At 36.3% G+C, this 13859-nt stretch overlaps 1 protein-coding gene across 1 annotated transcript; it reads right to left on the bottom strand.

Annotated features, from left to right (window-relative positions):
- slc35d2 (solute carrier family 35 member D2) lies at positions 1-6834 on the bottom strand. Its single transcript, XM_048208836.1, has 12 exons — positions 6484-6834; positions 6344-6377; positions 6179-6265; positions 6041-6108; positions 2895-2966; positions 2625-2693; positions 2446-2548; positions 2107-2199; positions 1965-2032; positions 1803-1881; positions 317-399; positions 1-239 (listed from the first exon to the last, which is right to left on the bottom strand). Exons 1-12 carry the CDS (start codon positions 6600-6602, stop codon positions 116-118), a joined length of 999 nt encoding a protein of 332 aa, XP_048064793.1. The 5' UTR covers positions 6603-6834; the 3' UTR covers positions 1-115.
- Positions 6835-13859: the final 7025 nt, after the last annotated feature.

Below are 13859 nucleotides of genomic sequence, written 5' to 3'. Positions count from 1 at the left end.
TTGGTTGTCACGTTTGTTTTTATTTAAATAAAAATATACCAGGGTTTTCAAGCAGCAAATGCTTTTCTTCCCAAAATCTAATTCAATAAAACAAACTAAGCATTGAGATGCACAGTCATGTTTTCTCCGGTTCATCCTCTGTGATGTGAACTGTTAGTTTGTCCTCGGCCGGCTTCACGTTTGCTTCTGAAGAGCTGCCGCTGAACGTGATGTAGGAATAAATCAGGCCAGCTGAGATACTGAGAACATGGAGAAACACGTCAGTGATGCAGGGGACATTTCATTTTTATTATGAGGAGGTGAAGAAGTTTCCTACCATATATTCAGGCCTATAAAGTTCGGCCATGAGAAGATGTAGTCTCCACCAACAAACATGCCGATGTACATCACAGCCACATTCTGAGAGAAAACCAAACAACTGGATGTATATTAAGCCCTACTGAACATATGATTGATAAACTAATATGTAAACGCACTACCGTTCAAAAGTTTGGGGTCGGTATGATGTTTTTGAAAGAGTCTCTTCTCACCAAGGCTGCATTTATTTGATCAAAAATAAAGTAAAAAATTATGGAATATTACATGTGTAATTTATTCCTGTGATTACTCCAGTCTTCAGTGTCACATGATCCTTCAGAAATCATTCTGATATGATGATTTGATGCTCAAGAAACATTTGGGTCAATGGCGTGACGGGTCATTTTATTTGTCCAAAGGCCTTAAATAATAATAAAAAACAAAGATATGACATACAAAGTATGTAATAGATCTCTTTTATTGAAGGTTTTCATTATATTTTGCTTCATATAAAGGGATTTTAAAGATTTTGAAGTGTCAAAAGGTCATTCGGTTTAACCGTCCAACCTTTTATTTGTGATTATTCTAATCTTAAAATGTAATAAATGTATATATTTTCTATTCTGGCATGATTTTATAACATCATATATTGACATAGTGCAAAATAGTATTAAAATTATGTGTAGAAGTTGTTTGTTATCAGAAAGAAAATGAATTTCATTGATGTCATTCGGAGTAACCAATATAAAGGGACCATTTTGGATCAAGTCATGTGGTCAATATCATGTGACAGGATGTGACATCATTCAGACAACTGCAAAGGACCACATGGTCGTGAAGTAAAGTAACTAAATTTGATAAATTCATGTTTTCTCTTGATCATACGCATGTCCAGAAACATCAGGTCATTCGGTGCAACCGCTATAAAACATGGAAAATGATGGAATATTTAAAAAACTTGTACTAAATATAAAATTGATGAGTTTCTTTTTGCTAGCTAGCTAGATATCAGCCTGTTAGCATTGTTTGAAAATATCGTCATTCGGTAAAACCGAAATTTTGGTTAAACCGACTTTTTGGTGACAAATTTTGTCCATCTTGTAAAAAATGACAAAATCAGAGTGAATTGATTATAAAAACCACATAATCTCATTGTTAACACTTAATAAAACTGCAAAATTAATTATATCTCCATTATGTTTAGTTACACTTTTAAAAACCTTATTCGTCAATGACCCATTTATGATTATTATCAATGTTGAAAACAGTTCATATTTTTGTGGAAACTGATACATTTTATTTTTCAGGATTCTTTGATGAATAGAATGTTCAAAATAACAGGAATTACTTGGAATAGAATCTTTTGTAACATTATAAATGTCTTTACTGTCACTTTTGAGCAATTTAATGTGTTCTTGATGAATAAAAGCTTAATCTTAATGACCCCAAACCTTTGAACAGTACTGTATATTAAAATAATAAAAATATATAATCAGTGAGCATACTTTAATTGCTCCAACGACCGTCGTCGTTAGTGCCGTGTTGTAATAGCTGCAGAGGATGATAGAATACATCAAAATAAACCTGAAATGAGAAAAGATTGTAGTTAATGTATATATACATAATATGGCTCATGCAATTATAAAAACATCAAGAGTCAGACTCACCCCATGACACAAGACAGTAAAAAATAAAATATGAACGTAAAAGACAGCCATCCTTCAAAGGAAAGGGCCTTAAAACAAGGAGAAAAATATGTTATATTGAAATTCTCATCTCTGATTCTTTATCCTTCATCTTCTCACTCACCTTCTGTAGATCTCCAGTGTAAGCACTCGCCAGGAGGGTTGGGATAATAATGATAAATGCATTATAAAACAAAACCCCATATTTACCAAGACCCTGGAAGGACAGACAGAAACAGACGTGTTTGCATACAGGGTTTGGCTTTAGATGTGTGCTTTACTCAGAAGGTGTGACGTGTTTAAAGTTGTAATAAAGTAGTGTATTTTTAACCAAAACATTCAAATTAATCACTTCTTTGATAAGACCGAGTCACATTGATCCGACAGCTAGATCGAAGCGACAGTTCTTGAGTTATCGTCACATTATTTTTGGAGTTTGCACAGAAATATCCTGATAAAGTACCTCCATTCCGAGTTTTTTCTTGGTGTAAACGCCGCTGGCGGCCGTGAAGACGTCGTTCAGCAGAACAAAGGTGTAACCTTCTGCATTGAAGGACAGGTCCGAGCTGAAAACACACGGTGTGTTCGTTCACATGCGTGTCTGTCATGTATGAATGATTAGTGTGTGTTCATGTGCTGTACCTCGCTGCAACCAGAGCGCCCAGAACTATAGCCAGAACACTGAACACCAGCGACGGAGGGAAGGTTTTTCTGCACAGACAAACACATAAACACACAGTTATGTGCTCCGTATAAGCTTCACTAAAATAAAAAATAATCTTCATTAATATAATAAAATAATTATAATCAGTATAATCATTAAAGCAGACGAGCTGAAACTTCACCAGAGACTGTAAAATGGGCATAATAGGTCCCCTTTAATGTAATAATATTATAAATTAATTTATATACCTCAGTATCCTTGATTCCATAATCATTGTCAGTAAAATGGTGAATTTTCTGAGAACGGTGAACATGGGTAAACTGAAAAACACAAGAGCTTCAAATGAGTGTCTGGTAACACTACAATTAGTTAATGCATTAATTAACAATGAGCGATACAGTTGTTACAGTATTTAATAATCTTTGTTAACATTACTTAAAAATACAACTGTTCATGTTAGTTTATGTCAGCTCAGGTCCATTAAATAATATTAGTACGACTTTAGTTTTTAATAATGTATTAGTAAATTAATAAGTAACATTAACTAAGAAGCTTTAGAAATATCTTTCATTGTTAGTAAATGTACACTAAAAAAATGCTGGGTTAAAGCAACCCAAGTTGGGTTGAAAATGGACAAAACCCAGCAATTGGGCTGTTTTGACCCAGCGATTGGGTTAAATGTTTGCCCAACCTGCTGGGTAGTTTTATTTAACTCAACTATTGATTAAAAATGACTATATGGTTGGATTAAAATGAACCCAAAATGGGTTTGAAATTAAAAATCAGACATAATTACTAGAGGCAACGTTAATAATCAAACGGTGAACAAGAAATATAGTCATTTTTAAACAATAGTTGAGTTAAATACAACTACCCAGCAGGTTGGGCAAACATTTAACCCAACTGCTGGGTTAAAACAGCCCAATCGCTGGGTTATAACAGCCCATTTGCTGGGTTAAAACAGCCCAATTCGCTGAGTTAAAACAACCCAATCGCTGGGTTAAAACAGCCTAATCGCTGGGTTAAAACAGCCCAATCACTGGGTTAAAACATACCTATCGCTGGGTTAAAACAGCCCAATCACTGGGTTAAAACAGACCAATTCGCTGAGTTAAAACAAACCAATCGCTGGGTTAAAACAGACTAATTGCTGGGTTAAAACAACCCAATCGTTGGGTTAAAACAGCCCAATTCGCTGAGTTAAAACAACCCAATCGTTGGGTTAAAACAGACCAATTCGCCTAGTTAAAACAATCCAATTGCTGGGTTAAAACATACCTATCGCTGGGTTAAAACATACCTATCGCTGGGTTAAAACAGCCCAATCACTGGGTTAAAACAGACCAATTCGCCTAGTTAAAACAATCCAATCGCTGGGTTAAAACAGCCCAATCACTGGGTTAAAACATACCTATCGCTGGGTTAAAACAGCCCAATCACTGGGTTAAAACAGACCAATTCGCTGAGTTAAAACAAACCAATCGCTGGGTTAAAACAGACTAATTGCTGGGTTAAAACAACCCAATCGTTGGGTTAAAACAGCCCAATTCGCTGAGTTAAAACAACCCAATCGTTGGGTTAAAACAGACCAATTCGCCTAGTTAAAACAATCCAATCGCTGGGTTAAAACAGCCCAATCACTGGGTTAAAACATACCAATTGCTGGGTTAAAACAGCCCATTTGCTGGGTTAAAACAACCCAATCGCTGGGTTAAAACAGCCCAATCACTGGGTTAAAACATACCAATTGCTGGGTTAAAACAGCCCATTTGCTGGGTTAAAACAACCCAATCGCTGGGTTAAAACAACCCAATCGCTGGGTTAAAACAGACCAATTCGCTGAGTTAAAACAAACCAATCGCTGGGTTAAAACAGACCAATTCGCTGAGTTAAAACAAACCAATCGCTGGGTTAAAACAGCCTAATCGCTGGGTTAAAACAGCCCAATCACTGGGTTAAAACATACCTATCGCTGGGTTAAAACAGCCCAATCACTGGGTTAAAACAGACCAATTCGCTGAGTTAAAACAAACCAATCGCTGGGTTAAAACAGCCTAATCGCTGGGTTAAAACAGCCTAATCGCTGGGTTAAAACAACCCAATCGTTGGGTTAAAACAGCCCAATTCGCTGAGTTAAAACAACCCAATCGTTGGGTTAAAACAAACCAATCGCTGGGTTAAAACAGCCTAATCACTGGGTTAAAACAACCCAATCACTGGGTTAAAACAACCCAATCGCTGGGTTAAAACAGCCCAATTCGCTGAGTTAAAACAACCCAATCGTTGGGTTAAAACAGCCCAATTCGCTGGGTTAAAACAGCCCAATCACTGGGTTAAAACATACCTATCGCTGGGTTAAAACATACCAATCGCTGGGTTAAAACAGCCCATTTGCTGGGTTAAAACAACCCAATCGCTGGGTTAAAACAACCCAATCATTGGGTTAAAACAGACCAATTCGCTGAGTTAAAACAACCCAATCGTTGGGTTAAAACAGCCCAATTCGCTGAGTTAAAACAAACCAATCGCTGGGTTAAAACATACCTATCGCTGGGTTAAAACATACCAATCGCTGGGTTAAAACAGCCCATTTGCTGGGTTAAAACATACCTATCGCTGGGTTAAAACAACCCAATCATTGGGTTAAAACAGACCAATTCGCTGAGTTAAAACAACCCAATCGCTGGGTTAAAACAGCCCAATCGCTGAGTTAAAACAAACCAATCGCTGGGTTAAAACAGACCAATTCGCTGAGTTAAAACAACCCAATCGTTGGGTTAAAACAGCCCAATTCGCTGAGTTAAAACAACCCAATCGTTGGGTTAAAACAGCCCAATTCGCTGAGTTAAAACAAACCAATCGCTGGGTTAAAACATACCTATCGCTGGGTTAAAACATACCAATCGCTGGGTTAAAACAGCCCATTTGCTGGGTTAAAACATACCTATCGCTGGGTTAAAACAACCCAATCATTGGGTTAAAACAGACCAATTCGCTGAGTTAAAACAACCCAATCGCTGGGTTAAAACAGCCCAATCGCTGAGTTAAAACAAACCAATCATTGGGTTAAAACAGACCAATTCGCTGAGTTAAAACAACCCAATCGCTGGGTTAAAACAGCCCAATCACTGGGTTAAAACATACCAATCGCTGGGTTAAAACAGCCCAATCGCTGGTTTAAAACAGCCCATTCACTGAGTTAAAACAGCCCAATCACTGGGTTAAAACAGCCCAATCGTTGGGTTAAAACAACCCAATCACTGGGTTTGTCCATTTTCAACCCAGCTTGGGTTGTTTTTAACCCAGCATTTTTTAGAGTGTAGTAAACTAATGTTAACAAATGGAAGCTTATTGTAAAGTGTTGTTTTTTATGCAAAACTCTTGATTTATTTACCTCAGTTTCTTTGTTCCGCCCAGTCCGGTCACGTGATTGCCCACATACAGCAATGGCAAAGGAAAAATCTATATACAAATAAATAATCAATAAGCAAAGCAGTGTGATGATAGTTTGATTAAAAACAAAATTACACACCTTGCCAGGAATACTTTTGTCAAAGTCCTGGAAATGGATCGTTTTGTTCATTTTGGCAACATACAGAATGATGATTGTTGCTGTCATCTATGAATATACACAAAATAAGATCAGATAGATTTCAGTGTGTTATTAATGAAATAGCATTTTAAAAATGTTTCTCACCTGTCCAATTCCAAGAAACATAAATGAGGGAAACCTAAAATTTACAATAACACACATCATAAATAATTAATCATGAATTGCATAAATATGTAAATACACTACCGGTTGTTCTAGTATGAAAGCCGGAAGTTGACACTCACTTGTACTGAGTTAAAATACTTTTATTCACCACGATGATGAAAAACGAAGAAAAGGCGTAAAACGCGGCGGAAAAAAACTTCACGAGTTTCGTGTGTTTAATATCATCGTTTAACGTCATCTTTCTTTCGGTTTCTTCAGTTTCTCTTAATCCTCACAGCTTTCCTTCGGCGGACTGGAGACTAACATGCTGCTTTAGTCTTCTAAACCTGTCCGTTAATCACACTTAATAAGTTATATAACCAAACGTGACATGAGAGGAAGTTTATGAACGATGTGTCAGTTAATAATTGAACGACACAGAACGACTCGGTAGAATCACAGTGACAGGGGGCGGGGTCTCGGAGTGGGCGGGGTTCAGCGGCGCCGAAACGCTCTCTGATTTGTGGAAGCATATGTTTCCCCCAAATAAGAAAACAAAATCATGCTTAGTAACCCTTATGATATAAAAATAATAATAATATGCTTCCGACACAAAAAGTCAAGATTGAGGTAAAAAGTCGACGGTGTAAATCATAATTTTGACTTTTCACGGCATAATTATGACTTTTTAAGTATAATATCGACTTTTTATCACATAATTTCGACTTTTAACGTCTTAATTGTGATTTTTATGTCAGATTTTTTCTTTTTCAATTATTATTTACAAAAGCAAAAGAAAAAAAATCTGTTCTGATTGGTCGAGTTGAATAAGTTCAAATAATAATTGTCCTATTTTACATTTAAACAGTGTGTAAATTCGGTGGCTATTGTTTATTAATAATAATAATAATAAATAATGTTATATATTTGTTTACCACCTTTCAACAAACCAATGGAGGCTTTGCAAATGTATTTTGTATATGTAGCTATATACATGTAAATAAGCAAACACTGTGAACTTCTATAAAGTTGCTTTTAAACAATGTGTATTATGAAAAGCTGTCAATCGTCTCTCTCTCTCGAAGTCTAAACATTTGATGTTTACAGCATAGTTTTAAGATTATAAATGCCAGTGCCCTCTAGAAAAGGAACAACTTGGACACATTTGACAAAAAGTCATAAAAATTTGACATAAAAAAATCAAAAAAGACATTTGACATAAATAGTCATGTTTGCTGCAGTAGAAATAAGGTCTGTTACTGATTCCGCCACAAGATGGCAGCAGGGAACAGTGAAGTGTCTGAACAACAATCTGTAGGCTTTGGAAAGTTTTTTCTCAAACTTTTGGTACAAACACCAACACCATATTAGTGTGAGAGTTTTAAAAACAATATGCGACTGAACAGGAAGTCAATGCAAATGATAAGGCACGACTGTGATGTGCTGACATGACAGGATCAGACTTAGCTGATGTAAATTTGGGTATCATCAGCATAAAAGTGGTACCCCAAACCATATTTCTTAAAGGATTAGTCCACTTTCAAATTAAATTTTCCTGATAATTTACTCACCCTCATGTCATCCAAGATGTTCATGTCTTTCTTTCTTCAGTGGAAAAGAAATGAAGGTTTTTGATGAAAACATTCCAGGATTTTTCTCCATATAGTGGACTTCACTGGAGCCCAAACGGTTGAAGGTCAAAATTACAGTTTCAGTGCAGCTTCAAAGAGCTTTAAATGATACCAGACAAAGAATAAGAGTCTTATCTAGAGAAACCATCACTCATTTTCTAAAAAAAAGTAAAAATTATATACGATTTAACCATAAATGCTCATCTTGAACTAGCTCTCTTCTTCTTCTCTATTAGAATTCCAGCAGTGTAGACACTTCTTTCTGAGTGTATTACTGCCCTCCACAGGTCAAAGTTTGAACTAATTGTTATATACTTGCACTAGCATATTGAATATAACATTTAGTTCAAACTTTGACCTGTGGAGGGCAGTAATACACTTAACACTGTCTACACTGCTGGAATTCAAATAGAGAAGAAGAAGAGAGCTAGTTCAAGATGAGCATTTATGGTTAAATCATATATAATTTTTAAAAAAATTTTTTAGAAAATGTCCGATGGTTTCTCTAGATAAGACTCTTATTCCTCGTCTGGGATCATGTAGAGCTCTTTGAAGCTGCACTGAAACTGACATTTGGACCTTCAACCCGTTGAACCCCAGTGAAGTCCACCATATGGAGAAAAATCCTGGAATGTTTTCCTTAATTTCTTTTCGACTGAAGAAAGAAAGACACGAACATCTTGGATGACATGGAGGAGAGTAAATTATCAGGAAAAGTGAACTAATCCTTTAATGATTTGCCCCAAAGGTAGCATAGACACTAAACAATATGGGACCCAGGACAGATCCCTGAGGAACACCATGGCAGACCTGTCCAATTTCAGATTTGTTGTTTCCCAAGACAACAAACCGTTCAGTGAGGTAAGATTTAACCAGTAGTAATACCAAACCATCTCTCCAGCCTATTTAGCAGGACAGAATGACACACTGTGCTGCACTGAGATCTGACAAGACCAAGATGGTGGAGGCTCCAGAGTCAGCTGAGACAAACGGGTCATTCATAACTCGAACCAAGGATGATGTTTATTAGCTTTATTTATTGACTGATTTACATATTGAATTATTTGTTGATTGGTTGGTTTATTAATTTTTTGATAATATTGAGTTCTTGACTGATTATTTGTTGACTTGATTATTTATTTATTTATAACTGTTTGCAATTGTTTTACACACACTTTCCTAATTCCTCATTAAATCATGCAAAATTATCATCCGACTCCTATTATTCCTTTTACATCATGGAACCATTTCAGTTGTGTAAAAAATTAGTCAACATCCAGCCAAAACTGGAAAAAAAGGATTTGTTTCATTAAAAAGAAGAGCATACAAAGAATATTGTAGTTTATAATATCTGGAACTATCAGCTGAAAAGGACTTTTAAAAGATCAGATGCTGAAAGTGTCAGAAGATCAATGACTCAGAGATTCATTCTTCGTTTATTTACGTTCATTCCTCGTTTATTTATATCCCCATGCTTGGGTTTCTTCTTGAGCTTCTTCAAGATTTTCTCCAGTCTGGGATGAACACAGATCACCCTCTTTCTGTGTCTGAAGTGTAATCTGAAGATCAATAAGCACAGTAAATATCAGAGCTAACGATTCATCAGCATTTGTGTTTGTTAAACACTCACATCAGTGCATCAGTCTCACAGCGTCCAGACTTGCTCTGGATCTCGTATGTGGTGACGGCTTTCAGAAAGTCCCGTGGGATCCTCCTAAAAACAATCGAACAGCAGCTGGGAAAGACACCAGCTGGAACAAAAAGCAGGATGTTCTATTGAATATCTGTGTTCATGTCAATTCAATCCTCTTTCATCAAAACTTACAGACTTCCTGTGTGGACCCAGTATAAAAGCATCATAGATGAACACTTTACAGTTGGTTTTATGGCTGTAAATTATTCCCTTCAAATGCTGAGTTTTAAATCATGGCATATTTATGTATTAGCATATATACATTAGTGAAAAATAGCAGTTTTTATGTATGCATCGACAGTTTATTTTAATAAATATCAAAAATATAAAAGGTGTGCATGATAGATGAACACTTTACAGTTGGCATACTAATGACTGATGTTACTTTAGAGACGGTCCCTAAATGTGCGAATATCAAACGTCCAGCGTCAAACCAACTTTATGCCAGTTGGTGAGTCAAACAATGTGAGCAAATGTTTTTCCATTTGGGGGAATAGAACAAATAAAAAAAAAAATTAAACGACAAAAGATGCAATAAATGTATCTTGATTTAGATATTTGTGCTGGAAAACAAGACAGAAATACTGAGGAAGAACATCATTTTTTTTTACAGTGCATAATCAAAACTTCTGACCTTCATTGCTGGTGATGATGATGGCGACACACATGAGCAGCAGGAGAGATGCTGCTTTCAGCTCCATGGTTGATACGAGAATGCAGAAGCGATCATTTGAACGCAAGTGTACCGCCCTCATCATCACGCCCAAGAAAAGAATTTTACAAATTCGTTATGAAATATCTTTTATAAAAGACGAAATATAGGGTATTCCCCCACTATCTGAATTTCACTCAGGTGAAATGTATTGTATTGAGCTGTAGGTTATGCGTGACATATGCGAATAAAGTTTTACTTTTTTTTCTTTTTTTTTTAATATTGTTACATGCACAGTTTGACATTTGATCTTCCAAGAAACCCTGCTCATTATAATTATCATAAACTGCACAACGACACAAAAGAAAGAAGAAAGAAGAAATCAAAACCAAGACAAGGAAAACCAGTTGCAGAGTGACATTAAACTTGAAACGCCTTGAAGAGTGAGTGGATGAACCAGGCATTTTATAGACATGACTAACAACCGCTGCAAACAAAATGCTGGGAAATACAGTTTTTGATGGGATGTACAGTCTGGGGTGGAGTGCCCTCTGGTGACTGATGAAAATCCAATAAAATCGAACTTTTTTTTATTTATTTTTTTTATTAAATGTTTAACAGAAGAAAAAAAACAAAAAAACAATAACAATTGTCATCGTCATATAACAATAAAACAATACGCCAGAGTCCAGTCTTTCAGTCCAGATTAAGTGCCAAGTCCTTAAACACATCCATTGTTCTAATAGCCTTCAGGTTTTTAGAAAATTCAAAATACATTTTCATCTCATGTTTAAATCATAGACTGTAAAAAAATATGGACGTAGCGTCCGTGACGTCACCCATAGAGTTCTGAACAGCAGTTTTGAAGCGAAAATGAGGCCGCGGCCATCTTAGCTGCGCGTCACCGCACGTCACTCCCGGATAACTGAAAATGGGCAAAGAGGCGGGGAGGTGGTATGAGCTGATGTGACTGGTTGCTGAAACCACGCCCGCCTAGCTCGACGTGACCATGTTAGCAGAAAAGGAGCTATCTATATATCTTAGATACGATCTAAAATATTAATGAAGACAAGTTTTATCATCAGAACGTTCTAAAGGTTTACTGTCAATCTACGGTGTTTTTTAAGATATAGATCCTCCAACACCAGTAGTGTTGGTTGTGCAAATAACAACATGGAAAATCAAATGGGACTTCATACCTTTATAATGAAATAGAGATTGCGAGATGAATCCAATCCGTGGCACTTGGGTAAAATATGAGTGTCCATTGCAAAACAAAAAAACGTCACATTTCTTCTGAATGATCTGCTCTCTGTCATCGTTCTTCAAGAAAGGATGCAATCTGAGCAGCGATCGTATCTAACAAACAAATGAGCCTGTGTCCAAAGTATATTTTTTTTCAAAATAGTGCAGCAGTTTTAGTTATAATATCCAAGCAGTGCTGTCGGATTTTGATATCCTCCCGCCATTGTCATTGTAGTAAATCTCACAACCAAAACTTTCAGCCAATGCCACGATCCAACAACGTGTGTTCTGTCTCTTCCCCATGCATGCACATCTACACAGACACACATCAGTCTCGAATATTATGCAGCAAGCCATATTTTATAATTGTATAAAATAATCGAGCACAAATACGGCTGAGATGCCAAATTCAGCGGCAGCTGAGGTAACATGACGGCTCACAGACAGCAGCGCAATATACCTGTCACTCAAGTGACCACGCCCTTAATTATGCAGAACTTTAAGGCTTAATATAATTTAAACGGATAAGTTATAAAAAAAAGAGTTGTCATGAAGGGCAAAAATAGCAGTATAGACCAAAACCACAATTTGAACCAACTTGTAAAATTGTTTTTTTCTGCTATAAACTTGGCCAATTTAACATGGGACTCTATGAGATTATGCTCTCTTTTGGAGCCTGTCCCTAGCGGCCAGTCGATGAATCGCAGTTTAAGTTACTTCCGTATTGGCTTCACGAGAGAAAGGGGGAGGTTGCCGCTTGGTTTAAATCTTTAAAAAAGAGGTTTGCACTTTGAGAATTTACATTTATGAATGTGATACTTGGCTAACAGAAAAATAAGGTTTATAAAATAAATATTCACATTCATTCTTTTCACATTCATGAAAGCCAAAAATTACATTTCTATAGGTAAATTTGAAATTTGGATTCACATAACATTTAATAAAGTCACAAATGTCACACCAGAATGTTAGTGTGTAAGAGCAATTCCAAAATAAATGTAAAGTAGTTTCAGGTTTCTCTAAACAAACCAATAAAATCGAACTCCGAGCCTCCGGTACTCATTCTGTGACGTCAAACAACTTCCCTGTGCAATAGTGATGTGTCCTTCTTGAACGATTCGTTCATTTTGAACGAATCTTTAATGTGACTCGGGAAGAACGAGTCGTCTCGGGGGGTGATTCGTTCAGTCGCGCATGTGCAATATTCTACAGGTTCTGTACTGCTAGAAGTAGTTCACCTGATGATTCAATTGATTAGTTCATTTCATGAGTCTTTCGGGTTTTGAGTCGTTCCTTAATCACGTGACAGACCCATACGCTATGCATTCTGAGCCGGAAAGAGAATTGATTAGTTCTTTTTATGAGTCTTTCGGGTTTTTGAGTCGTTCCTTAATCACGTGACATACCCATACACTATGCTGTGTGACCCAAGCACATTATATTTATTAGTAAATAACGTTAACTCTCCAGTTTTGTTTGAGTTTGTGTTACAACTGTTAAAGCTGAAGTTATCATAACCTTGATGTTTTAAACTAACATTAATAATTCAAATTCAAAATGTTATTTGCTTTTAATTTATGTCATTATGTCCTTTTTGAGCAATCTTCTTATATTAGGCCAATATGTCAAGTCTGCCTAGGAAAAGCAATTATTATAACAGCAAACTCAAAATTGGAGTAAAAATGAACAAACTAGGCTATAAATACTTTGTATTGTAGGCTTGGATTATTATATTATTATATAGCCTAGTGTTTATTTACAGATAGACAGTCAAAAAGATAAATTAATCAATATTTTATTTATAACAGGGCTTTATTTATTTATAATAACACACCACAGATCCTCAAGAAACAGTAACAAAAACAGTGACAGAAATGTCAGAAATAGCGTATGGGTCTGTTATGTGATTAAGGAACGACTCAAAACCCGAAAGACTCATGAAGAGAACTAATCAATTCTCTTTCCGGCTCAGAATGCATTGGCTTAGTGTATGGGTCTGTCACGTGATTAAGGAACGACTCAAAAACCCAAAAGACTCATAAAAAGAACTAATCAGTTCTCTTACCGGCTCAGACTGCATTGGTTTAGCATGGGACTGCCTGTCACGTCATTAAGGAATGACTTAAACCCGAAGACTTGTCAGACAAGAGGTGAGGTGAGCTTAATCAGCTTGTCATAAACTGAAGACCCAGGTAATGAATTAATCATTTCTGAATCTTATAGCATTGTAGTTTTGTATTGTTTGTAGTGGGATCAACGTTTGCATAAGTAGTAGATGTGTTGGGGAAGTAACAC

The sequence above is a fragment of the Megalobrama amblycephala genome, linkage group LG12 (genome assembly GCF_018812025.1).
Source record: "Megalobrama amblycephala isolate DHTTF-2021 linkage group LG12, ASM1881202v1, whole genome shotgun sequence".
Classification (NCBI taxonomy): Eukaryota; Metazoa; Chordata; class Actinopteri; order Cypriniformes; family Xenocyprididae; genus Megalobrama; species Megalobrama amblycephala.
The sequence above is the reverse complement of the archived record's forward strand: the minus strand, read 5'-3'. Positions and strand labels throughout refer to the sequence as shown.